The sequence below is a fragment of the Urocitellus parryii genome, chromosome 9, assembly GCF_045843805.1.
Source record: "Urocitellus parryii isolate mUroPar1 chromosome 9, mUroPar1.hap1, whole genome shotgun sequence".
Taxonomy (NCBI): Eukaryota; Metazoa; Chordata; class Mammalia; order Rodentia; family Sciuridae; genus Urocitellus; species Urocitellus parryii.
The window spans coordinates 808,708-834,828 of NC_135539.1; the positions used below are offsets into that span (position 1 = coordinate 808,708).

At 53.4% G+C, this 26,121-nt stretch overlaps 1 protein-coding gene across 1 annotated transcript in view; it reads left to right on the forward strand.

Annotated features, from left to right (window-relative positions):
• The window catches only part of Clec16a (C-type lectin domain containing 16A), a 143,365-nt gene that overhangs the window by 52,530 nt on the left and 64,714 nt on the right, over positions 1–26,121 (forward strand). The window contains exons 11-14 of the mRNA XM_077802656.1: positions 6,153–6,282; positions 9,607–9,707; positions 22,546–22,668; positions 25,051–25,160. Coding sequence (XP_077658782.1) covers positions 6,153–6,282; positions 9,607–9,707; positions 22,546–22,668; positions 25,051–25,160 — 464 coding nt within the window. The remainder of the gene's footprint in view (positions 1–6,152; positions 6,283–9,606; positions 9,708–22,545; positions 22,669–25,050; positions 25,161–26,121) is intronic.

The window sequence follows — 26,121 nt, forward strand, 5'->3', positions numbered from 1 at the left end:
TCTGGAGCCCGTCCCCGCCCTGGCGTCTCTCTCTCTGTGGAGTTGTTTCCCTTTGTGCTGGGGGTAGAGCACAGGGCCCTGCGTACGCATCATGTGCTAAGGTGACCTGTGCCCCAGCCCCAGTGCCGACTTTTTTGAAAACTGCAGACCCCTCTGCTCCTTTGTGCCGTGAGGCCTGACGTTTCCTGTGATTAGACTGCGGTCCTGCAGGCTTGGCTGGAGCGATGCCGTGTCCTTTCAGGGTGTCACATCAGGAGGCACCTGGTATCCTTCTGTCTTTTCTGGTGATGCTCATTTTGGTCACCTGGTTAATGTGTTGCAAGCTTCCCTACTACGTAATAACTTTCTCTCTTTTTTTTTTTTTTTTTTTTTACAACTAGTAAGCAGTCCTGGGGGACAGTTTGAGATAATGCAGCTCTTTACAATTCCTGCTTAGCTTTGACATCCGTTGATGGTTCTCCCCTGACCCAGTCTTCACCGTGACGATCACAGAGTGACGGCTCTGCAGCAGCAGACTGCTCTGCGGAGAGTTGGAAAGTCTGCCTTGGTCACTGCGTTGTGCGAGGTCCCATCTTCTCTTATTTACTTTTTAAGGTCATGGTCTTCATCTTTCTAATGGTTTATATTTCATTACTCTATTTAATGATTTTGGTGTTTAAGTCGCCCCAGACTAGGCCATGGGGACCTTTCCAGCTGGCTGTGTGTCCTTGTGGTGAGCCCCCTTGCCTTCCTGGCCTGTGGAGATCTTGCACTTCATCTTGCACCTCGTCTGCTCATTCTTGCCATTAGCCATTTCTCTGGAAAGCCCTCTTTCCTTTCAATGGGCAGTTGAAAGAACTGGCACCAAGTGTTCTCATTGCTACTGGAATGTCTTTGCTTTTTGGTCCTTTCAGAAGACCGAGATGGGACATATTACAAAATATAAAACTGTGAAAGTGTATAAAACAAACACAACTGTGCAAAAAGGTGTGTTGAAAGGAGTGTGCCCCCTCCCGCACGCCTGCCATCTCGCCCCTTCTTTGTCTGCAGTCTGTCTTCTGTTTCTTTCTGTGAGCACGCGTGCGTCGAGGTGGCTGGTGTTCGTGCCCAGCTTGCCCACAGGGCCGTGGGCCGTGTGGGTGCTTTCTGCTCACCAGTGGCTCTGGAAGTCTCTCCCTCCCTCCACAGGGCTCTTCCCCATTCCTTTAACACCTGCACTGTGCGTGTACCGACCTCTTTTGCAGGACATTTAGGGACTTTCCAGTTTTTGGGGGTTATAAAAATACTGCATTAACTACCCTTGTACACATGCATTTTCCTGTTGTCGAAGGTGTATCTACCAGATGAATTGCTCCTAGTGGGTCTGCTAGGTTGAAGGTTGGAATAGTGATTTAAACTTTTCTTTTAAACTGCATTTAAGTGGAAAAAGACAGTTGACTAAAATGATCAAACAAGCTGTGCAGGCAGTGCACCTGCAGGACAGAGAGCACGCAGGCAAACGCGTGGAGGTGCGGGGCTAGGTCTGCCAAAGCAGAAGTGACTCACCTTGCGACCGAGGTCAGGTGGACCCCTCTGAGGGTCCGTCATCAGCCCCAGGTCCCTGTGGAAATCAGTCCACATGAGCCCACTGAACTGCTCCTTGGTGGCAGCAGTGTGGCACGTGGCCCCTGGGAGGAAAGCTGGGCTGCACCAGCACAGGGACCGTGTCGGCAGGGACAAGTGGGAGGAGGGGCCCAAAAGGCAGCACAGAACCACGCCAGACCTGGTGCGGCATGGCAAGGGGTTCGTCAAGACCCTAAATCATCAGCCAGGCTGGTCCTCTTCAGCATCCTCCTCTAAAGATGGCTGTGGTGTCTCTTTCAGAGCAGTGAGAATCTGGGGAGAACCTCTCCTCGCAAACCTCCTACCTGCCACTTCTGCACCTAGGTAGCATTTCACCCGTAGGTGAGATCTGGCACCTTAAGAGTGGTGAATAGCATTGTTCAAAAGGCGGGGGTGGGGGGGTGGGGGGGTGGGCTCAGTGGTAGAGCACTTGCTTGTCATGCTTAAGGCATTGGCTTCGAATCTCAGCACCACGTAAACATAAATAAATAAATAAATGACAGATAAATAAAGCAATGGTATTGTATCCATCTACAACCAGAAATAAAACATTTTTTAAAAAGCAAATGGGGTGGGGAACGAACCTGTTTGGGCATTTGGAGAACTGATCTCCCTCATCTGGAAACTGATCTGAGTGGAACAGCTCCTTCCACAGCTCTGCTGGCTTGAGGGCGAGGGTGGGGTGCCCTGGGAGCGCCTGGGGGGCACAGCTGAGATTTACAGACCTCGATTTGTGTGGAGAGGGCCTTGTCCTGGGCCAGGGCGTGATGTGGCTCAAGGGGCCTAGTTTTAGCTTTCACCCTGCATTTTTAGGGGTGAGGGGTGGGGACAGTCCCGGCTTTGCCACACATGAAGCTGTGTCAAGAGCCACTGCACATCCGGGCGCCGTTCCTCAGAACAGTGTCCAGGTCTGGACCAAACCAGTGGTTTTCAGGCAGATTTTTGTGAAACCCCAGGATTCCAAAAAGGGGCGTCAGTGGAGTGCCTGAGGCATCCACCAGCTTTCACCTGGAGCAGGCTGCTGTCACCTGCCGTCATGGAGCAAGCCCTGCAGAGCTGTCATTCAGATTAACATGGAGGGACTGAGGCTGTGTCCAGTTGTGCGTTTGCCCAGCATGTGTGAGACCCTGGGCTCCCTCCCCAGCTCTGCAGAAATACAAAGGTTGAGCTGCTTTAAAAAAACCGACAAGCGCTGGACAGACGGACTTCCCTGCTCCAGACTTCTGTGTAGTCCAGGGAGATGAACAGATGAAAGGGGGACGCCTGTCGTGGAGGCCTGGCCTTTCCACCAGGGTCGGGGGCTCGCTGCTGTGACCTCGAGGAGTCCCGGGAACTGCGTTCCCACCATGTCAGCCAGGAGGGGCAGGGCTGTGCCTGGGAAGTGAACTCTGGAGAGTGGGCCTCCCAGAGACCCGGCCCGGGGCAGGTGTGTGGCCCAGGGGAGATGGGCCTGTGGAGGCTGGTGAGGTCAGCGGTCGGCAGGAGGTTGGCTTCACAGTTTCCCGGGTAGACTTCCGATGTCTTTGATGGCAAGCTTTATCAGTAAATGCAAACACATAAGATTTAAGCCTGCATCTCCCAAGAACACATACGGTTATTTATGGTAAATTATACATATTTGTATCACTGTGCTAATCCTTTGTATGGCTTAAAACACACAAAGTAGCCATGTTAAGGATGAGGACAGTTCAAACGGTAAAAGGAGCTGCTAGCTAGTGAGTCATCTTGCAACCCCCTGGGGCAGCCGACCCCACTGGAGAAGCCGGGGTGGCCGGGCGCCGCGGGCGTCTGGGCCAGGAGTGTGCAGGGAGCCAGGAGCTGTTGTGCTTGCACTGCCTGGGCTGCTGCTGACCCAGCTTTCTCTGAACTGGCTTTTCCTTAAATTTACCCTCACTCAGTGTATTAATATGCACCAAAGAATGACTTTCTGTACGGCTAGAATTTTCTTAAAATGCCCATCCAAAAAACAAAAACAAAAACACAACTCTGAAACCATATAGACAGAAAGTTTGTCCAGAGAACACTTAAAAGTCATTCTTGGCTCCCAGCGTGTAATGGGGACCACCCCGTGGGAGCCTCTCATCTTTGGATCTGCCTTCAGATCAAAAGGGCAGGGTACTCTGGAGAGTGGGCCTCCCAGAGACCCGGCCCGGGGCAGGTGTGTGGCCTGCACTCCCCGGGGGCTGCACTCACAGTCCCACTAACAGTCCAGGAAGAGTGGTGGGGTCAGGTGTCTCCTGGAAGGAAACTGTGTGCACATCCATCACAGATCTGAATCAGCTGTGGACCGCCCCTGCCACTCGTCACAGCCACAGCGACACGTTGCCCTGCTGACTGCCGAAACTTCCCTGGGCTCCGTCAGTGCAGCCATCCATATGTCCACTCGAGAGAGAGTCACTGTGCACCTGTGCTCTGCCAGCCCCTGGGTTGGCTCTGGAGATACAGGAGGAACAGGACGGATGGGACGGCTTCTCCTGCGAAGCCTCAGTCCACTGAGAGTAAACCATGGAAAAAACAGATAATATAAGATCCAGGTAGTTATAAAAACTAGTAAGATCAAAGGAAAGGTAGAGAGGACAAATCCCCTGGGTAGAATAACTGCAGATCGTTTATGTGGACCCCCAAGGAGGTAGAACACAGCTCCACTCTTTAAGCGTGGTAAGGAAGAGAGGAAAGGAACGTGGCAGTGGGCACACTGATGAATGTCAGCTTGTTAAACAGCCACATCAGCATCTTCAGCCATGTTGCTGGTGTGTCCCTTGGAGACGACGCTGTGAGAAGCACACTTCTCTGTCATCTTCCTCTCCACAAACCTCACCTCAGTCTAACTGTCAGAAAAGCACCAGGTCGACCCAGGATGGGGGACTTCTCAAAGTCCCTGATCAGATCAAGGAAAGTCTGAGAAAGTGTCAGGCCTGGAGGATTTACCCCTGGCAACTTAAGGTAGGAGGGCCCTACCACAGAGGAGGGCTGGGGGCCAGGCCGGGGTAGAGCACTTGCCTCGCACGTGTGAGGTACTGGGTTCAATCTGTAGCACCACATAAAAATAAATAAAATAACGGTCTTGTGGTCATTTAAAACTTAAAAAAAAAAGTTGGGAAAAAGAAATGAAATCTGAGCAAAATATGCAGCTAATCATTTAAAAGGAAGTAAACGAAAAGCAGGTGGAAAGGACATCTGAGTGTCAGAGGACGGGACTGAGTCACTCCTGTGCAGAGAAGACCAAGGGCAAGAGCCTCTCGGGTAGAGGGAAGGGCTCTACAAAGACCCTGGGGCACAAGAAGCTGAGGGCATTGAGATGCAGTAGAAAGCTGGCTCACCTGGAGCATGGGGTGCCCACAGGGCGGAGGTGGAGGGACCAGCCGGGATGCCATGTGAATTTCACCCGGAACAGAGTGGACAGGCACCAAGAGTTTCAGCAGCTAATTCCCATTTAAAAATCCCTCAGGTTGGTGTGGAGAAAACAAGGAGGCCAAGGAAGGATGCAGAGGCCAGCTAGGAGGCCTGGGGGTGGGGCCACGGGGGAGCCCCAGGTGTGCTCACTCAGCCCCTGGAAACAGCCCAGGTTTCTCTCCACGTCTCCCCCTCCCCAGCACGTCTCCCCCTCCCCAGCACGTCTCCCCCTCCCCAGCACGTCTCTCCCTCCCCAGCACGTCTCCCCCTCCCCATCTCGTCTCCCCCTCCCCAGCACGTCTCCCCCTCCCCATCTCGTCTCCCCCTCCCCATCTCGTCTCCCCCTCCCCAGCACGTCTCCCCCTCCCCAGCACGTCTCCCCCTCCCCATCTCGTCTCCCCCTCCCCAGCACGTCTCCCCCTCCCCATCTCGTCTCCCCCTCCCCAGCACGTCTCCCCCTCCCCAGCACGTCTCCCCCTCCCCATCTCGTCTCCCCCTCAGCACGTCTCCTGTTATGGGGGAAGTGGTCTGTACCTGCGTTCAGACACTGGCTGAGAAAGTCCTTGTCCTCACAAGGAGGTCCTATGGCAGGGACCCCTGGAAGCCCAGCTGTCTGTCCACCTTTAGTTCCAGATGTTTTTCTCTAGAGGTCCCAGCTTTTTCTGAAAACAGAAAAGCACATCATGCTTAAGTCGTTGCTATACATCACTCTGATTTACTTGGGGAAAATGTGAAATGCGGTTCCTAGCCTCCCGGTGCCTTCCAGAAGGAGAGTGGAAAGGAGGACACAGCTCCCGTGCGCGGTCGGCAGCTTCACACGCTGCCGTGGGTTGGTCAGGTCTTTGTAACCACATGTCCTGTCTTCTAAGCTGCCGCAGATCCTTTGGGAAGGAAATGTGGTATTGATAAAGTAAAATACCTTTTTAAAATCATGAAATAAAGTAAATGATTGCAAATAGTATTTTGTTGTCCAAATTAGGGTCATGTTTCCTGGTGTTGCCAAGGTGAACGGTTCTGGCTGTCCTGCTTCTCCCCAGCCTGGTGCTGGTGCTGAGCTGCTGAACATCTGCTTGACCTGTTAGGAGTGATGTGCGCATGCTTATTTTCTAACGTGCTTATGTCTACGCCTCTAGGTCTGTAAAGCCCTCTGGGCTCATCAGTCTCCACGTCTCTTGCAGAGATTGAGATGGTGATCATGGAGCGCAAGCTCTCAGAGCTGGCCGCCAGCTCCTCCCTGCAGGAGCAGAACACCACCGACGAGGAGAAGAGCGCTGCGGCCACGTGCTCTGCGGGCGTGCAGTGGAGCAGGTGTGTGAGGCTCGGCTCAGGAAGGAGGAGCAGGGGCGGCAGGGAGGTCAGGGGCCCTGGACCTCACCCCTTGGAGAGAGGAGGGCCGGCATACGGCACCCCCCCCCAGCACACCTCACCCCTGCAGCTCTCAGGAGGTCTCCCTGATCATTCATTCACCACCATCCAGAGGGCTGCCTCAGGACTCAGCCAGCGTGGTCCAGTGCTGCTGCCCACCGTTGAGCTTGGCCCCATCGGTCATTTCAGTGCTGGTCTGTGAAGTTACATCTCCTTAAATCTTGTGCCACCCTACAGAACGGTCTTCACTGCACTGCTAGGAGGGCTTCTTTGTTTCACGGGTGACTCCTTCCTCACCAAGCAACCCTCTGCGTAGCTCCCTGCAGAGATTCCGTATGAACACCACATGTTCACTGCCTGAGCGGGGTCTCGAGTGCTCACCCCATCCTGTTTACTAAGCCAGCTGACGGTGAAGAGTTGAAGCCCACTGATTTTTTTTTCCCCTCCACAGCTCTACGTGACACATGTTTCAGTTATCTAACAGATGGGATTTCTTTTTTTTTTTTTATCAGATGTGCAAGAGAGCCATTTTCAGTTTTTGTTAAACAAGAAACCATGAGAATATGTTCAGTGTGAGTGTACAATTGTTACGACTTATAAAGAACTTTTTAATCTGCTAACAACAACAACAACAACAAAATACATAGCTCCTGAAGCTCTGAGAATTAAGGAAGTCATTCTAAGCACAGAAGTTAGGGACAAGCTTTGATGGTTGGCATAGCCCTAGTTAGAATGTGGATAACTGGAAACCTAAGTGACTAGTGGTGGAGGAGAGGCGGAAACTAAGGAGAATATTACCTGCAGCTTCTAAGTGAATGCTGTGAGGCTGTGTTTGCTTCTGAGGTTCTAATATGTGGAAACAAAAGAGGCATATACTTTGCTTAATATCATAAATTTGTAGCTTTTCTAAAGAAAAAAAATACCTGTGTGTTGCTCCCCTTCCGTAAGAAGCAGATCAGAATGCTTCAATGTTGAAGCTGATACTTTTTTCCCCTGAATTTTAGTGGAAAGGCCTTAGCGCCATGAGTCAGGCCATCTGCAGACCTGGGAAGCTTCAGGCCAGGTCCCTGCTCCTCCATGGAGAGACTGGCCAGGGTGGAGCATTGTGTCTGTTTTGAAAAATATTGAGTTGCCACTTGTCAGAGACTGAGGCAGCCCTCTTTCCTCACTTCCCAGCGCTGAGGCAGGGGCATGCTGAGAGTGGGGGAAGATGGCTGCTTGTTCTCCAGGTCATAAAGTGAATCTTGACATTGACCTCCTTGCCCAAAGATACAGCATAGTAGAAATGGATCTGTTCTTATATTTCTAGTATAATTATGGGCTCTGTCTGAATTCAGGGTTAAGTATAGGACCTAACAAACTAAAAACATTCAAAACATTGTTTCTTTTCTTTAAAAAAAAAAAAAAAAGTGTTAAGCCGGGTGTTGTGGCACAGGCCTGTAATCCCAGTGACTCTAGAGCCTGAGGGGGAGGCCCAGCCTCAGCAATTTAGTGAGACTGTCTTAAACTCAGAAATGAGAAGGACTGGGCATGTGCACGGCGGTGAGTGTTCTTGGTTCAGTCCCTGCTACCAAGAAGATCAGAAAGTAGACTCTAAAAGAGCTATGAAAAAGTACGAAAGTGATATACACTCAGAAAATGTGGAAAAGATCCTAAAAAGCATAAGAAGGAACAAAAATTGTCCCTGATCCTGATGTTCAAAGGCCACTGTTATTGTCATTTTGCTTATCTCTTATCAGTCGTTCAGTGCCAGTTTCCTGGGAATTCTTTATCCTTCCTTTTCCATCTAATATCAAGCCTAAGCATCTTTTCCACTTCATCATCTGTACTCTTTATGAATCAAGTGCTTGGTGGCCTCGTAATACTTCATTGCATAAAGCATATCCTTCCTGCTCTCGTACTTGGTTGTTCAGATTATTCCCAAAAGAAAATTATAATCCAAATTTCAAGCAGATGGTTTACAAAAAATGGTTTGTACTTTCTCTTGCTCTTAAGTATTGAAGTTATCACTGGAAACTTGTAGAAACCCGACCTACACAAGGCAAAACTGTTAACGTAGGAAAGTTGGTGCCTCATCTGGGGCTCCAGAGACATGGAGTCCAAATGTCAGGGTCCCCTTTAAAGGTTTGGTTTTTTTTTAATTTTTGTGTGTCACATGTTTATTTGAAATCCTATAGCCAGTGTACTTTTCTTTTACTTTTTTTTTTTTAATTTAACATTTTGTATCGATGGTGTATTTATGGAGTTCAGAATTCAAAAGAGTTTGAAAGATTACGCAGCGACTGTTCTCCCAGGCTCACTCCACTAGACGCTCAGGATTGATAACGGCCTGTGTGACCCTCTAGGGGTTAATTGTGCCCTGGGTCACTCACCGGGTGCTCACCGGGTGCTCTGGTCTCTTGGTCTCCACCTGGTATCCAGAGTCATCCTTGTATGAAGAGTCTTTGCCTTGAAGGGGTGGCGTTTGGGATGTGTGATTTCCAGTGTTGCAGCCACCACTTAGAGCTCACCCACAGAGCATCAGGGGCCACAGACCTCCCAGTGGGTTTCTCAGTCAGGGAATGTTGGTCCCCGGAATCCCTGTGCCAGTACCCTGCCAAAAGGAAATCGGGCGCAGTGCCCTTGGGATATTGAAGGTAGAGATAGCAGCTGCCCACAGTGCTGGCCCCGCTCCCGCCTAGGAGTCCCCCTTTGTGGTCTCACAGTGACCTGCAGGTTCTGCCCTTTTCCAGGTGGGAGAGGGGAGCTGGGCAGTGGCTTGCCCAGGGTCAGCGACTGTGAAGAGGCAGGGTCAGAATTTGAACCAAAAAGTGTGGCGCCAGAGTCGCCGTCCTTCAGCTGGCCCCCACTGTTGCCTGGCCCTCGTGTGGTCCTACTGTGTGTCACGCGGCCCTGTGTTCATCATCTTGAAGTCATGATGTGTGTGGTTCTCCGTCTCTGCTAACTGGCACAGGAAGGCAAAGAGCTGGAACTTTGGTGTCATTGTTCCCAGTGTCAGGACATCTGGTGAAAGGTGGTTGAGTGACAAGACAGTCTCTTTTCTGGTCAGTTTCCCCTGAAGACGGCAGTTTCCATTTGTAGTGTCCATTTCATCTGTTCTAGGCTCCCCAGTGCCTGGTACTGCCTGGGCATATAGTAGAGTCCCCACAGTGGTACCGCCTCAGAGCGCAGCGCTATGAGAGCAAGGTCTGCTGGCGCCCTGTGAGTGGACGAGAGGGGAGATGTCCATCTGTGCCTGAGGCTCATGCTCCTCCCTGTCTCCTCCAGACCCTTCCTGGATATGGTCTTCCACGCCCTGGACAGCCCCGACGACGACTACCATGCCCTCTTCGTGCTCTGCCTCCTGTACGCCATGTCTCATAACAAAGGTGGGTGCACTTCTGTCCCCTTCCGCCCGCCACTGGCCGCTCTGCAGCGTCCCTCCCTCTGCACAGAGGAAGAGAGGGCTTTGGGGAGGAATTTCCTTTCTGGCTTCCACGGGCAGCTTCTGTAAAACTGCTCTTTAGTCTTCCTCAGGGTTTCTCAGGTGTTTCAGCCCAGACTGAAGCCCCAGGAATCGGTGACTCACAACAGGGGAGAGGTCTGAGTGTCCATGTCTCACCAGTGGGACTGTCTTCACACGGTGGCTTTCTGTCCACCCTGGCTTTGCAGCTGCCTGACTGAGGACTGCTTTCCCACGTCAGAACTGAAGCCAGTCTCACTGTGACCTGGGTCTGGCTATTTATAATGCTCGGGTTCTTGCTGTGGGTTCAGAGCTAAAGTAAACCTGGGTGGGTTTTGTGGAAACGTGGGTTTCCTTTCTGAAGAAAGGTGTGGTCTCTGGCCTCCCCCGCGGAGGCTGCGGGGCCAGGCCCAGCCCCTCTGGAGCTGATAGTCCACTGGGACTTCCCGTCACCGCCACTGCTGGGGACAGCCCTGGTGTTGGCCTTCTTGGCCTGACCAGGCACTTGGGAAACCTCCACATCAGAATCTCCTCAGGAGGGTTCTGGAATATTCCCTCTGGCCCCCTCCCAGAGCTCGCTGGGCACGGATGAGACATCACGTCAAGTCCGCCTCCGAGGTTTCTCGTCAGCCTTTGGGGAGGAGGTGGAGTTGGTTTTCACTAAGCCTGCGACTACGGACTTGAAAGCATGTTTGACATAACTATTTAAATTGTCCATCGTGAGAAATAAGTGGTGAAAGGTACAGTGATGAAACTCTCTTCCCACCCTCTCCCCCAACTTTCCTTTTCAAACATGGTTCATGCTACCAGTTTCTCATCTTTTTTTTTTTTTTTTTCCAAAAAAGATACCTCTGCATACCCAAGTGGGAGTACATAGGGTTTCCAGTGGCTTCTGAAGTCCCCCGCAGCTCCTGGCCCGGCAGCTGGCACCGTGGGCCTTGGTTCCTGGAAGGAGACCAAACTCCACGGGGCCTGCTGGCTCCTACCGAGGTTGCCCGCCGCTCCCTGGGCTCCCCCACCCATGCCAGCTCTGTAGCCTGGACTCCGCTGGCTGTGTGCTGGGGACGCTTACCAGGGTCTTTCAGAACACCTGACACTGTGTGCTGGCACCCCATAGACGAACACCTCTGCACTCCTGTCTAGTTGCAGTGGCCAACAGACTCGAAAGGCATGGCGTTAGCTCTTTCCCCCCTTTGCTCTAGCACACATCAGATTCCTTCAGTCCTCTTTCCAGCCCGTCACCAGCAGACTTACGTTCTGAGTGTCCAGACTTACGTTCTGAGTGTCCACCCAGTGCCTGGCTCTAAGCCAGGTGGGAGGTGAGAACCAAGACACGGAAGCAAGCAAGGTCTGGGCCTGTCATTCCAGTGGCCATTGTCTCAGGCCTGGACTGATCATGAGCCTCCCAGAAGGGTCAAGCACATGCTGTTTTGTAATTCACCCCTGTAGCACTGCCAGAGGCTCTCTCCATTGAGAGCTCTGACATGGGTCATTCCCACTCCGAAGCCTGAAGGGCCGCCCCTCTCCCTTGACCTCCACCCTTCTGCACAGTCATGTCGGGTCCGGTACCGGTCAAGGTAGGTGCCTTTCCAGCTTGATCTGATTCTTAGGGCTTTCCTTCAGCCAGCTCTTGGCTCTGGCCCAGGGGTTTCCAGATTTTTATGCGATGACATAGATCCTTCAGAGGAGAGCCGTGGTGGCTGTCATGGTGCTCTCGGGCTCTCCACCCTCTCTTGGTTGCCAGCAACAGAAACTGTCTCAATAGTTAAGCTTGAAGGGAAAGCCTATAGCAGGCCTCTCGAGCTGCTCAAGGACCCCGGGGTTGCTAGAAAGCAGCTGATCCCAGGCTGGAATCTCTTTCCATTCCATTTCAAATTCTTGGGCAAGAAATCTGATGGCTCAACTTGGTAGTGTGTCTAACTCTGGAATAGTCAGTTTTGGCTGGGGGTCCTGAGGGCTCAGCCCTGTGTCTGGGACTGTTCCCAAGAACAGGAGCTTTTTGGAAGCCCTGCAGCCACCATGGTTGGTGCCAGCACACCCACTGGTTCTTGGGGAGTCCTGCCATTTTCTCTTACCAACATCATCACCTAATTAGAATTCTGCTCGTCTGTCAAGGTCCCCCAGAAGCCACCTTCTCCAGGAAGCTCTCATCCATGGTGGTCAGCTCAGGTTAATGCCACCTAATGTGGCACTTCACGTACAGTGTTGGATTTGACTGGCTATAACTTTGTTAAGGGTTTTTGTATGTGTGTACCTGAATGGTTGTCATCTTCTTGTCTGAGTTTGCTGTTGGGTTATGCTTACCTTATGGGATGAGGGGACATATTCCTTTCTCCTTGATTTTCTGGAGTTAATTTCGCAGAACTAGGATTGTTTCTTATTTAAGTAGTTCCTGGCCAGTGTCGCCATCTGGGCCTGAAGTTTCCTATGAGGGGAAGTTTTCAACCACTTGGTTTCTTCATTAGATGCAGGAATATTTAAGGTTCTCTGTTTATTCTTGAGTAAGTGTCAGTGGTTTGTATTTTTCAAGGAAGTTGTCATTTCATCTAAACTGTCTTATTGTCACAAACTCATTCATAGTACGCCTTGTATTGTGTGTAGTGTTGTCATCCCTCTAATTCTTGGTGCTGATAATTTAGATTATAATTTTGCTCTTCCTGATCAGTTTGCCTAAAGATTATCAATTTTATTGCTGGTAGCTATTGTCTTTCTGTTTTTTTTTTTATTTCATTGATTTCGGTTTTTTACTTTTTTAATATATATATATATATTTTTTTAGTTATAGATGAACACACAGTATCTTTATTTTTTTATGTGGTGCTGAGGATCAAACCCAGTGCCTCACACATGCGAGGCAAGTGCTTTACCACTCAGCCCCAGCCCTGTTTTTTACTTTTTTAAAATCTTATTTTAGATTTAATTTACTCTTCTTTTTATAGTTTCTTAAGGAAGAAGCTTAGTTCATTGACCTCTTAAGCGAGCAAGTTTATTTTATTTTTTAAATTAATTCAAAGTAAAATTAACTATTTGGGATCTGTAGTTCTGTGCATTTTAACACACTTGGATTTTCACATTCACCACCATAAACAGGATAATTAACCAAGTCTATTATCCAAAACATCTTACACTGTTCCCTTCCAGTCTGACCCTCTCTGCAATAGTCCTTGGTTTTTAACCTTTTTTCTTTTATTATAGGATTTTGGTGCTGTAAATTTCTAAGCACTTCTTTAGCTGCATCCAGTAAATTTATATGTGTGTGTGTGTGTGTGTGTGTGTGTGTGTGTGTGTGTGTATGTGTGTATGTGTGAGTTTATATTTATTCAGTTGAAGTTATTTTATAGTTTCCCTTCTGATTTCTTATCTGTTTTGTCACTTTTGTGATTACTAGTTCTGTTTTTATTATTGATTTTTTTCTTTTGATTTGAGGTCATATTCTCCCCTACCATTTTATTGTCATTATTGTTTTTACATGTCTGATAATTTTTGATTGATTGACAAGTTAAGAATTTTACACTGTTGGATTCTTCATTAAAGTATTCTGGGGCTTGTGGTGAGTTGCTTAGAGTTAACTTGCTTCTTTTTGAGGCTGAGTTTAAAGTTTAGGTAGAATGGCCCAGCCTTTAGTCTGGGGCTAGCCAGGTCCTCACTACTGAGGCAGTGCCCATCCAAGACTCTATGGTGTCCACAGCTAGGTGACCTTCCACGCTGGCCAGCCAGGGTGGGCTTCCAGTTGGCTCCCCGTCACTCCCCGAGGTCTCTGCCCGTCCTCATGTGTGCAGGGCTCAGGGCTTAGCTGGAGCCCAGGAGGCGTCCTCGGCACCTCTCTGGAGCTCTCCCCCGCTCCTCCTCTACAACACCCCCAAGAGTTCCCGCAGCTTGGCCTCCATGAACTCCAGATTCTGCTTTCTCACCTCTGAGGGACCATGGCTTGGCATTTTCTCTCCCTGGCTGAGCGCCAGACACTCTAGATGGTAAGCTGGAAAAACCACTCAGCCACCTCCTCTGATCCCTCTCTCTCGGGGTCACTGTGCCCTGCTCACTGTTGGTTTATATATTTGACCTTGTTTTCTGAGTTGCTCGAATCAGGAGGGTAAATAATCCAATTCATCTTGGTTGGAAGCCAAGTAAACTCCACACATTAAAGTGTGTACTATTTGATACGCTTTGATGAACACAAACACCCATGAAGCCATCACCACAACCAAGACAGCGTATATCCATCAGCCCAAAAGTTCCCTGGTGTGTGGGGTGCAGCTCAGTGATAGAGCCCTTGCCTAGCAGGCATGTGCAGGCCTTGGGTTCGATCCTCAGCACCACCAAAACCAAAGTTTCCCGGGGCTGGGGCTGGGGTCAGTGATAGAGCACTTGCCTAGCACAGGGGAGGCCCTGAGTTGGATCCTCAGCACCACATAAAAAATGAAACAAACAAAATAAAGGTGTTGCATCTATCCACAATTGAAAATATTTTTTCAGAGTTTCTTCCTGCTCCTCTCTCACACCATCCCACCCAACCAGCTTCAGTCTGCTGCCCCCTTCCCTACAGGTTAGTCTGCATTTTCTAGAATATTGTATGAGGACTCATGCAGTGTGTGCCCTTGTCTGTATCACTTGTCTGCTTGATTATTTTGAGGTTCACCATGTTGTCATGTGATTCAGTATTTCCTCTCAGTATGGAGTGGGGTTCCACTGGGTGGATACCCCCCATCATTAGGAACGCACTCCGTCCGGTAATGAGCTTTTAGTGTCTCCACTAACAAATGGTCTTCACCGTTACAAGGAGCGCTGCCATGAACAGTGTGTGGACACAGTTTCCCTTTCTCCTGGGTAAACACCTGGGAATAGGATGGCGGAGCCACGTGGGAGATGGACGAGGCTTTTTTTTTTTTTAACTGCCGAGCTATTTTCCAAAGTGCCTGTACAATTTCACACCCCACCCCGTGAAGGAGAGTTTGTTTTTCATCGTCGTGAGTTCTTGGTATGGCCACCTTTTTAGTCTCAGCCCATCTCACGGTGTGTCATGGTGCATGTTACGATTTGCATGAAATGTATCTTCGTGGACCCTGCGCTTCCTTCCCATGACTGAACGTCTCATGTGCTTCCTTTTCCTTTCATACCTCTCCTCTGGTAAAGGGTCTTTTTCAGATCCTTTGCCCAGTTTTTACTGGATTCTCTGTTTTCGTATTATTGGGTTTTGAGGGCTCTTTATGTATTCCAGGACATCCGGTTCTGTATCAGGTGTTTTACAGAGATCTTCTGGTCTGGTCTGTGGCATGTCTCTGTGTTCTTAGTGAGTTCTTCTGAAGAGCAGATGTTTTCAATCCCCATAAAGTTCCCATCGCCTTTTTTTATATACCTCTTTTCCAGACTTTCTCTTCCATTCAGAACCGTCAGGCCTTGGAAGGTGGGCGGGGACTGCGCTGTCCTGGGTCTCCCTGCAGCACCCAGCCTGGCAGCAGTCGGTGCTCAGTCACAGTTGGCTGTTTGGTTGCCCCTGAGCCATGTGGCAGGTCTTCAAGGCTGCTGTCTTCTGGCAGCCTGTGCTCAGGACCTGTGACAAGGAGAAGCCAGGCTCCAAGGGAGGTTGGGCCAGCTCTTCGTCCCCAGGGTGCCTGGCTTCCTCTGTGGACCTCAGGCCTGTGTCAGGGAGTGGGGAAGCCTGGCGTGCCTGGTGTGCTGCAGTGGACCTTCCCCCAGTGTCGTGGCCTGCAGAGACGGCCGTCCCGGGGTCCTCCTGGGAGGCCTGCCTCACTTCCTCAGGAATTTCTTCTTAGAGAGCGGAACCATATATTCAGAGGAATTCAATTCCTTCTTCCATTTCCTGCAAATGTCCTTTATTTACTGATTTGTTCACCCTTACAACAAATATTTTGAGGCTTTTATTAGATAGCAGGCTCTTTGATGAGTTCTGGGATGCGGTGTGAACAAAATGTTCCTTCGTGGATCCTGCATTTAGTTAGAGACAGCAAGCTGCGAGCGGGCAGGGAAGGTCACCATGTGGGGTGAGAAGCACAGTGTGAAAGCAAAGTTGGGGGCATGGTGGGCAGGCTGGGGACAGGGTGCAGCATCTGAGCGATCATGAGAGGCCGCACCAGGCTGGACATCTCTGGGGAAAATGAGGCAAGTGTGACCGTAGTGGGGGTTGACGCGAGGGTGACAGGAGCGGTGGCAGCACCGTGGGGAGAGCCTGCAGGGGAGCTGAGGCTGCTGCAGTGCGGGGACAAGCCAGGTCTGATCCCATGTGTGTCTACAGCTCTTCGCCTTGTTTTGAAAGTGACCGTCTACTTTTCATGAAATCTCCTTTAGTTCTGAAAGACTGTCCGGTAGCTCACAGAGCGTGTTTACTTGTGTGATTATTAACAAATGTGTGCAGAGTGTGGAGCATGGGCAGGCAGCGTGCTGGCTGGGGGTGCAGATACCAGGCAGGCGAGGCCTTGCCCAAGCCAGCGCCCGTCTGATAGGAGAGCCCAAGGAGGCTGGCCAGCGCAGAAGAGGGCCATGTGCCAGGTGGCAGGCACAGACCTCCGAATGAGTAAGACCTGACTTCCTGAGGATACCTGGGCCGAGGGTTCAGGGAACTGGGGGAGAGCTGGCAGAAGGGGGAGGAAAACTGGCAGGAGGCAGAAGAAGAGGGAGCACAGAGGCTGGGGCACACCTGTGGACATCCGCGCCCCAGAGCCGGAGGCAGCACCCGGTGTGGCCAGCGTGCTCTGAGAGGCCACGGCTGGAGCCGCCCCTCTGGGGTGGCACAGAAAGCAACCAGCGACTGTGTTCCTACTAGCTGTGTGGGGCCAGGAGTGATCAGGTCCACTCCGCATCCCTCAGAGTGGGCTTCCGGTAGTCCAGCCAGAAGACGGCAGGGAGACAGACATGGGCGGCGTAGGAGGGAGCCAGAGCCCTCCTGCCATCCAGCAGGTAGGTGCCGAGCCGTCGCTTGTTCAGTGAGCAACAAGAGAGATGGGATAGAGGGAGGGCAAGGAGGAGACGCCCCCGGGGTGGGGGGAGTGACCGGTGTGGCGCAGGTCAGCAGCCAGGGCGGTCAGCAGGAGGAGCCTGCTGGGCCAAGATCAAGGGCAGAAGTGCTCCAGGCCAAGGGGACAGCACGTGCAAAGCCCTGAAGAAGGAAAGTGGCCATGGGAGGCTGCCAGGAGGGCAGCAGTCGGGTCACCACGACAAGGAGTGGAACTCCACTCCAAGTGCAGATTTTTAAGTGGGAAAGTGACCTGATGGGATGGAGTTTTTTAGGTGAACTCTGGATACTGGATGGAAGACTCGTGGGCTGGGTGTGAGCTGCGGGGGCAGGCTGGGGCCGAGTGAGGAAGCCTCGAGCTGGTCCCGCAGAAGACGACGTGTGTCGGAGCGTGCTTCTGACTGTGGAGATGTGGGAGCTGGCCGGGTGTGCGGTGGCTCCGAGGTGCCATTGCTGAGACGGAGAGCCAGGAGAGGCCCGGGACGGCATGGCAGCTCTGCTGGGTGGGACCCAAGGCAGTGGTTCCTGACTCCTGTCACTGTGTGCCCAGAACCAGGAGCTGGGCCTTGGGGGCGCTGCAGGAGAACCTGGAAGGTGTGAGCGTAGCAGCCCGAGGCCCAGGTCCTGGGAAGGCTGCTGGGGAGGAGCTGCCGCTGGCCTGCGCTCCAGCCCTGGCCTGTGGCCTGGGGTCTGCGTTTGGCGGGTTGTTGCTGTTGGTGCTCAGTTGGCTGCTTTTCTGGTTAGGCAGCAAGCCGTCAGCTGTACTTGACCCCCAGCCTCTCTCTTTCAGACCTTACCCGCTAAGCAGGTCCCGCTTTCAAACAGATTTTTCCTCATAAGACGATTTTAACATAAAAGCAATGTTAATGGAAACCAAATGTGAGCTCAGGCTTTCCAGTAAATCATAATAGATTAGATGCTGCACCAAAATGAATATCCCGCCGTGGACAGGGTGGCTTGGTCGCAGGAAGGCACTTGTCATGATTCACTTGGGCCACATAATGAATTCTGTTCGCATCTGTAATAGAAAACACAGTCTCGCTTTCGCTTAAGTCCACCAGCCCTGGTGCAAGGGCGGGCATGAGTGGGAGGTGCCCTTGTTTACCGGGTGGAATCTCGGCCTTTGTGTCTTGTTTTGCTGAGCAGTTACTGGAACCTACTTGGAGGAGCAGTATGGGAAGGTGAAAGGTATAGGATAAGGGAGACTTTCACCAGGCAGAGCGGCCCACGCTGCCCTGGATCTGGGCTGACACACAATCAGAACTGGAATTACTCTGGAAATTGGCCAGACATCTGGTCAGCTTTCGAAATAGCTGGTCTACAGTTTTCCAAAACTGGCAGCGCTTGTGTGACTACAGCCGAGGAGTTGGTACATGGTCAGAAGAAATAGAAAAATGTTGAACGTTGCTTACCTGGTGTTACCGTGATCTCTTTACCCAGGTTTCCTGCTGATTCCTTTTATGTAGGTTCAGTTGGGTGTTTTCCACCCCAGCCCTGAGCGGGGGCTGCAGCTGAGTGGGAGGAATCCAGAAATCAGGACCGAGGGGAAGCTCCATAACTAGTTACTGACCGTGTGTGTGTGGGGGGTGTCACGCCCTTCCCTTCCGCGGTGGATTCTTCGACTCAGCTAGCTGGGAGCACTCCCCTTCCTGCAGCTCTGTGAAAAGGGGACACCTGTTTTGACCCCTTGGGTCAGCACAGACTGTGACCCTGAGGCCCCTGGCAGGAAGGACGAAGGCAGCATGCGGTTTGCTGGAAGTCAGAAGCAGCCAGTGCGTCTTGCTGGGCCATGTGAAGTGCGTGAGGGATTCTTTGGAACGCGTCTCTTGCCGAGACTTGAGAACTGACGAGGAGGAAGACGCTATTCACAGTGTGCATTCAGTCACAGGGAGACGACTGGCAGAGGAGCTCTGCTGGGGTTGGCCACAGAGCCTACCTTTCCACGACCGAAGACCACAGCACCTGTGTGCCTCTGTGTGTGTGAGGGTGTGAGTGTGTCCTCACGCACGGCACGCAGGCCTTCTGACTTCACATGCGTGTCCCTGTCATACAGCGACGTTGACCTGTTCACTCTGAACTGTTGGGCACCATTTTGTTTTAGGCAGGTAATTAAAAAACCCAAATCAAATGCTTTTCCACAAGTTAAATGTCTTTCTAAAAATAGAAGTGATGATGTAATGCTTGCTGTAGGAACGGAAATGAGAGTCAGGTCTGTGTTCCCTTGCCCATGGCTACATGCTCCACGGGTACCCACTGCCGCTGATGCCGTCCTCTCCTCCCAGCCTCCTGTGGGCTGCCGTAGCCGTCGGATGGCAGCGCCCACCACATGCCCCATGCCCTGTTTGCCCGGTTGTGAAATGTGTCTGATCCTGTCCGTCCATTTTTGTAGCAGGCTGTACTTGATCAAGTTAGTCGTCTCCTTCAGAACTTTGTGCGTCCATCGGACCTTGGTGGCCTGTTGTCCTCATACTGAGAGCACAGCTAGGTAGTGTGACACACTGTGAGCAGGTTCAGACCTGGCGCCTGTTCCGCTCTCTGCCTGACCTCCTTCCTCTTGGGCCTCAGTTTCCTCGTGGAGAATGGAGACCTGGTTACCTACTTCACATGGCCTCTCAAGGGTTGGAGAAAGCCTTGCACATGCGCACGTGCTTGCTCTAGAGGGAAGCTCGGCTTACCCAGGCCCTGGCGCCCGTTTAGGCAGGTCCTCCACTACCGCGCTGCCCCGCGGCCCCCCTGACCCCCTCGAGTGGACTCTCCCCTTCTTCCCCCCACTGCACCTCCCTTCACCCAGACCTGGCCTCTTTTTGCTTAGAGTGAGGCCCCCGTGAGAAGCTCTCCATCAAGGGCCAGCGGCTGCTTTCTGTGGTGGCCAGAAGGTCCCTGGGGGTCAGTTGCTACCTAGGCCTTGAAAACCGAGGGTCAGGGTGGAGTAGGTCAGAGAAGTCGGATTTCAGAGGTCGTGGCAGGAGAAAGGGAGAGGTGGGCCTGAGGGAGCGAGGCACTGGCCCAGAAGGAGCCTGGGGGGAGCCGAGATGCCAGAAGGGTCCTCACGGTTTGCCATGTATCCTGTGGACGGCACTTGGCCCTTGTCTCCGTGGCTGGTGGAGAGACCCCTCCCCTCTCTCTCCCCGTACCTGCTCACGTGTGTCACACTTCCTCCCACGGAAGCTGGGCGACCACCTTGAGCAGCTGGGGGCAGGGAGGCCCCAGAAGTCGGCGGAGCCCAGCCAAGTCCTGCCGCCTCTCCAGCAGTCCCCTTCCAGGCTCCTGGCACCGGGCTGCCTTCCCTTTCCCCTTCGTCCCAGCCCCTCATCCCAGCCCTCCCCCAGCTCTCTCGGGCCTTGGTGTGGCACGCCCTGGCCCTCCTGTCCAGCTCCATGCAGACGCCTGTTCATCCTCAGGACCCAGGGAGCAGCTGGGCCCGGAGCAGCCCCAGACAAGGCAGCAGCCTCCGCAGCCAGGCCTCCTCCTCCAGCTCCACCTCAGCTTTGTTTGGCGGCGGCTTCTCTTCCCGCTCCTTCCTTTCCTAACTCACACGATGTGGACACCCGGTACCGTGTTCAAACCAAAGTTTGCATCTGTTCACAGTAACGCCAGGCAGCACTTACAGAGCATGACCTGTGCCTTCCCCATTGGGTCCCGACTGCAGGACTGGGGCTGGGTGGCTGCTGTGTTCATTCCCGTTTCATGGGTGAGGAGACTCAGGTTCCAAGGGACCAGGTATCCGCAGTTGTTCCCCAGCCAGGCCTCTCCTCCTGGGCTTCCTCTCCTGAGAGGTGAGTTCAAGGGTGCGGGGAGGCCTTGAAGACTGAGGCTGTGTCAGCAGGAGAGGGGGGCACCTTGTGCATGGCTGTCATGGGGGCCACACCCCTCCCCATCCGCATCCCATCTGTCTTTGGAATCGCCATCCAGCAGTGGCTGGAGCCATGCCTCTGATTTGCTCTGTGACCTTGGGGAATGCTCAGCCACTCTGAGCCTGGGTTTCCTCACTAGAGGAAGATGACTGGGCTTGGACTCTGGGCCATTGATGTCCCCATCTCTGACACACACCCCACCCCCCTTCCCAGAGATTGGGGCCATCCTTTAGGAGCGATTGGGATGACCTCAGAGCATTTTTCTTCCTGTCATGAAAAGAGTTTGTCACAGAAAGATTTCATCATTTTCCAGAAATCCTAAGGAGGGGTAGGGGCAGTGATAGAAAAGGCAGTGGACCTCAAGGAAGCTCAAACCCTGGCTGCGTTTTGCTTCTCTCGGGCCCTGCGGCTCTGGCCACGTTGGAGAGGGAGCCAGCAGCTGGGCCCTGCCTGCCGTCTTCGAGGTGCAGTGCCTGGCATTCGGGTCATAAGGAGACAGAGGAGCCGGGCGCTTTTGCCCAGACGCACTGACCAGCGAAAGGGCCAGAAGCAAAAGGATGGAGAAGCGTTGGACAGTGTTGACGTCTGTGGAAAAACAAGTGCAGCACTCTTCAGTCGACAGCCCCTGGCCGGAGGCCCGACTGTCAGCCTCCACGGCAGGGAAGCACAGGGTCAGTTTTCCCTGCAGTGAAATCTCTTGGCAAAGCCACACTAACAGGGGTAAGAGAGAGAGTCCCACGCAGCCAGGCCTCAGGCCGTCCCTCGCCGATGTCCTCTCCTTGGCACGACTCGCCCCTCACGCAGAGCTGGAAGGACTCAGTACAGCAAGATGCAGCGTCATGGTTTCTTCCATCACGTGTGCGGAGCCACCGAGGACCCCACCATCGGTCGGCCGTGCTCCTCGCGGGTTGTCAGGCTCTGAATGAACGGCTGTCGGCTTCTCCAGGAGCCGTATTTCAAGAGTTCCGAGAAGCGCCACCTTCCCCCTTTCATGGGCAGTGACAGGAAGGGACGTGCTGCCAGCACAGACGGCCCGGGCTCTCCAGGCTCCTTCCAGCGAGGTGGTGGTCTACAGCGTGGTTTTTCAAGAGCCACGTTGGGTGAGAGGCTGGGAGCTGGAGGTCATGTCCAGGCCTGGACTGTCCTGGTAGCCCTGACAGGGGTCACCCGGAAAACGACAGCACGGTTTTAGTCACAGACTTGCCCATCCCCCTCCCTCCCCTCGCTCCACCCCCCCTGCCGCCACTCCTGTCTCATCTCCGTCCTTTAGGTGAGCAGTTTCCCACTGGAGAACGTGAGGAGGGCTGTGCCTCTGCTCCGTTAGTCCTGTCCTATATGCACCCTCCTGCTCTAAAGGGTTAGCTGGCCCCTTTCTGCTGGTGCCACCACAGCGTGGTCCTGCCGCCCCATTCCTGTTGAGGGTCAACCCAGCCCTCTGAATCTGACAGTGACAGTGTGGGACAGCTGGCTCCCTGTGTGTGGAGTGTTCTGTCAGTGGTTCCCACTGACAATATCCATGGAAAGAACATTCTAACATATTTACGTAAGTTATAGTACAGGCAGCAGCCAGGCCTGATAGCAGTCACGAAGAGGGACCACAGGTGGCCGAGGAAAGCCTGCTCTGTGGCCCTTTTGGGAAGAGGGGTTCTCTCAGGAAGGCGGCAGGCCAGAGGCGGAGCTTGTGAGTGCAGCCAGGAGCCCCCTGAGTCCCAGGAGCAGTGGCTAGGGCAGAGTGTGGCCGTGACAGTGAGCAGGAGGGCCTGGGGCACTGGACCGTGGCCTCGGGGGCGTCACAGGTGTCAGAGTATTCATGTGCTGGGCAGAGTGTTCTGAGGACCCCTGCATGCTAGCCACAGCACGAGTGACAAGGGTCCAGGAATGGTGGGATGGATGTGGCTCCTTGCCCCAGCAGCTGCCTCCATGTTTCCTGTTTCCCGTTGCAGGCATAGATCCTGAAAAACTAGAGCGAATCCAGCTGCCGGTGCCAAATGAAGCTGAGAAGACCACCTATAACCACCTGCTGACCGAAAGACTCATCAGGATCATGAACAATGCTGCCCAGCCAGGTGCCTGCCAGGGCGGGGCGGTTGTCTGTCCACAGCACCCTGGAGTCAGAGGGAACAGGCCCCAGACTGGGCACCATGAGCCCTGGAATCTGGACCTGTTTTGTCTCAAGTCCAGGCACATTTCAGCCACTCCCTCTGCCCCTGAGCCACCCATAGCTGGTCATCTCCTGGTCTCCTTCCCCACCCCAAGAGGATCCATCTCTGCCTTCTCCTTCTGCACCCGGCCCTTCTCTTACCAGTTTTGTCCATGTCTGTGGCTCTTCTCTCTGGGTGGCCAAGGCCGGGTTGTGAGTGAGGTTGGGTGGGAGGTTTGAGTGAGGTGCTGTAGACAGTACTCAGCGTCGCCCGGGCCTGCACTGGGCAGCCTGATTCTGCAATCTGGTCCAATACTGATCTGAAGAAGGTGGCACTAGGAATAGCAAGTGGAGTGACCTAGCTCCGTGTTTCTCAGCTGGGGTGATTTTGCCCCTCAGGGGATGTGTGACAACGTCTAGAGACTTTTTGGTCATCACAACTAAGAATGCTACTGGAATCTGGTGGGTAAAGGCTGCACTCTGCAGCCCCCACAGCCCAGAGTAAGCTGTCTCAGAGCAGCAACACTGCCAAGGCCAAGGTCCCTGATCACAGGCCAGTTCTCTGCAAAGAGGAGGACAGCGGTCACTAGAGTAGGTTGAAGGTGAAGGGCCAGCTGCACCGTTGGCCTGATGGAGAGAGAACACTGAGATGCAGAGTCAGGAAAGCCCGTGGGGTGGGCTCAGGGCAGGGCAGGCCAGAGGTGGAGGTGGCGAGTGCAGCCAGGAGCCTCCTGAGTCCCAGGAGCAGTGGCTAGGGCGGAGTGTGGCCGTGACAGTGAGCAGGAGGGCCTGGGGCACTGGACCATGGCCTCGGGGGCGTCACAGGTGTCAGAGTATTCATGTGCTGGACAGAGTGTTCTGAGGACCCCTGCATGCCAGCCACAGCACGAGTGACAAGGATGTGGCTCCTTGCCCCAGCAGCTGTAGGTGGTGGTCTGTGAAGTCCCGAAAGCCTGTGGGTTTCATGTGTACCGAGAGGGGTGAGGGCTGCAGCCGGTGCTGGGAACACCACACACGCGCGCGCACACAGCCTGTGTAGCCCCAGGAAGGGAGAGAGGGCTGTCGTGGGTGGAGCCCGGCCCTAGCCATGCCTAAAGGAGAGGAGGGCGGGGGGCAGAGCAGGCTGCTGGCAAGAGCCGTGGGGGCCAGGCGGGGCTGGCGGTGGGGCAAGGGCTCTCCCTGACCCCTTCCACACCAGGGCCTTTCCTCAGAAGTCAGCTTCAGGAGCCTGGGGAAGCTGGTGCAGAGCAGATGTCCTTTGTCAGGCACACACCAGTGCTTCCCGGAGAGATGCCAGATGTGGGTTGTGGCACCCAGGCACCGGGGCCACCAGGCCTGGCTGCGAGACTCCGGACCCGTCTCTCCACTCTCCTAAGCCTCAGTCTCAGAGCAGCGCTGCAGTGGGACGCAGAGTCCTCGCGAGGTGCACGTATAGCCCTCCGCAGGCGCTGGCGCCCAGCAGGCTGGCAGAGCAGGCCCCCGAGTCAGAACTCGCTGCAGTAAACAAACCCAGCTCCCATGGCTTGGAGGGTACAAACCGAAGTGGACAGTCACACAAAAAACTGGACTGGCTTATAAAGCCTGTGGGGTGGGCTCAGGCCCCGCTGGGTCCACGGCCCCGAGTAATGTCTGGGGGCCCTGCCTCTGGACCCACCGTCGCAGTCTGGGAGATTGGCCAGCAGCCACCTTTCTCTAGAGCTCTAGCCTGCTCGTGAGGGGCTCCTCATGCAGGCTGGGCCGTCTGTTTGGAAGGGGATCTAGCAGCTCTAGGTTTAATCTGAAGGTTAAAAATGCTGGTGAGGGTGGGAGGGGCTGAGATGGGTCACACTGCTCTGTCCTCCCTGAGCCCAGCTCTGAGAGGGGCTCTTGCCCAGCAGTGCCAGCCAGCTGTAGAACTGGGCCTTTTGCTGGCTCTGGCTCCTCACCTGTCCCGCCTAATCACTGACCCTTGACCACCCTGGGTGATATTTCCCATCCCTAGAAGGGGCCAACCCCACCCAAATCACACGACCCAGAGAGGGCCTGATGTGCAGGATAAGCACAGCACCGTGGAGGGCCACTTCTTGGCCTTCCGCAGCTTTGCCCTGCTTCCCCTTGTGCCTCCCCTCCCCTCCCCTGGGAGAGGGGCTTCAGGGAAGGATGAAATATAAGTAGTTTTTCTGGGAAGGTGGAATTATAACCAATGGGGAGGGGCCTGCTGGTGGGGTCCCTCTGCACCCCCACTGGCTAGAGCCAGGGAAGCAGGGAAGGCCGCGCTGGTGGTTGAGGGTGGCCCGGGTGGTGTGCTCTGACGTGCTGTGCCCTGCAGATGGGAAGATCCGGCTGGCGACCCTGGAGCTGAGCTGCCTGCTCCTGAAGCAGCAGGTCCTGGCTGCCTCGGGCTGCATCATGAAGGACGTGCACCTGGCCTGCCTGCAGGTGAGCACCCCCTGCCCACTCCCGTTGACCAGGAGAGCCGGAGGGAGGGAGGTCGGGAGGGAGGTCTGGCGGTCGGTCTCTGTGTCCAGATGGAGCCCTGCCCCTGGCGTCCACAGCTCAGCTAGGAGAAGCTGGACCGCAGCCCCCCCCCACCCCCCCACCCCCACCTTTGGTCTAGAAGGAACCCCTCCAGCCAGGCTTCCCCGCAGAGCCTGCCCAACTTTTCACTTCAGCAGCTTCTGTTCCAGTTATTTGGTTCTGGGTTTGACCCCAGGATTTTAAATGGTTTCTTTTGTGTTACGAAACTTTTACACATTTACAAACACACACATACATACACAGACACACACATACACACATTTGTTTATCGTTTTTGTGTGAAATATACATTTATTAGGTTTTCCATAGCTTTTAATGTCCCCCTTATTTTCCATATTTTTTAGAAAATTTAGGAAGCATCAATAGGTAAAATATAGTAATTGAAATTGACACTTGAGTGCATCTGTGCAGATACGCCCTCACATACACGCTCATACACACAAGTTTTTCTTTTATAAAAGCGGAATCACGGTGGCCGTACTTAATGACCACTTGCCCCACTCAGTGAGACCAAGCTCTTCCCGGGTCCTGGCACTGAATTGCCTGCCCTTGCCTCATCCTCACTGGAGCGCTACCCTCCCTCTGGAATTCTCATTCAGAACCCCTTTCTTTCTTTTTGCCTGCCCCCACCCTGGGGATTGAACCCAGGAACGCTTTACCACGGGGCGACATCCTCAGCCCTTTTATAGTTATTCTGAGACAGGCTCTTACTAAGTTGGTAAAGGCCTCACTAAGTTGCTGAGGCTGCCATTGAACTTGAGATCCTCCTGTCTGTGCCTCCTGAGTTGCTGGGATTACTGGCATGCATGAGCACACCCAGCTAAGAACCTTTTTCTAATTTGAGGATATTTGCCTGTCATCT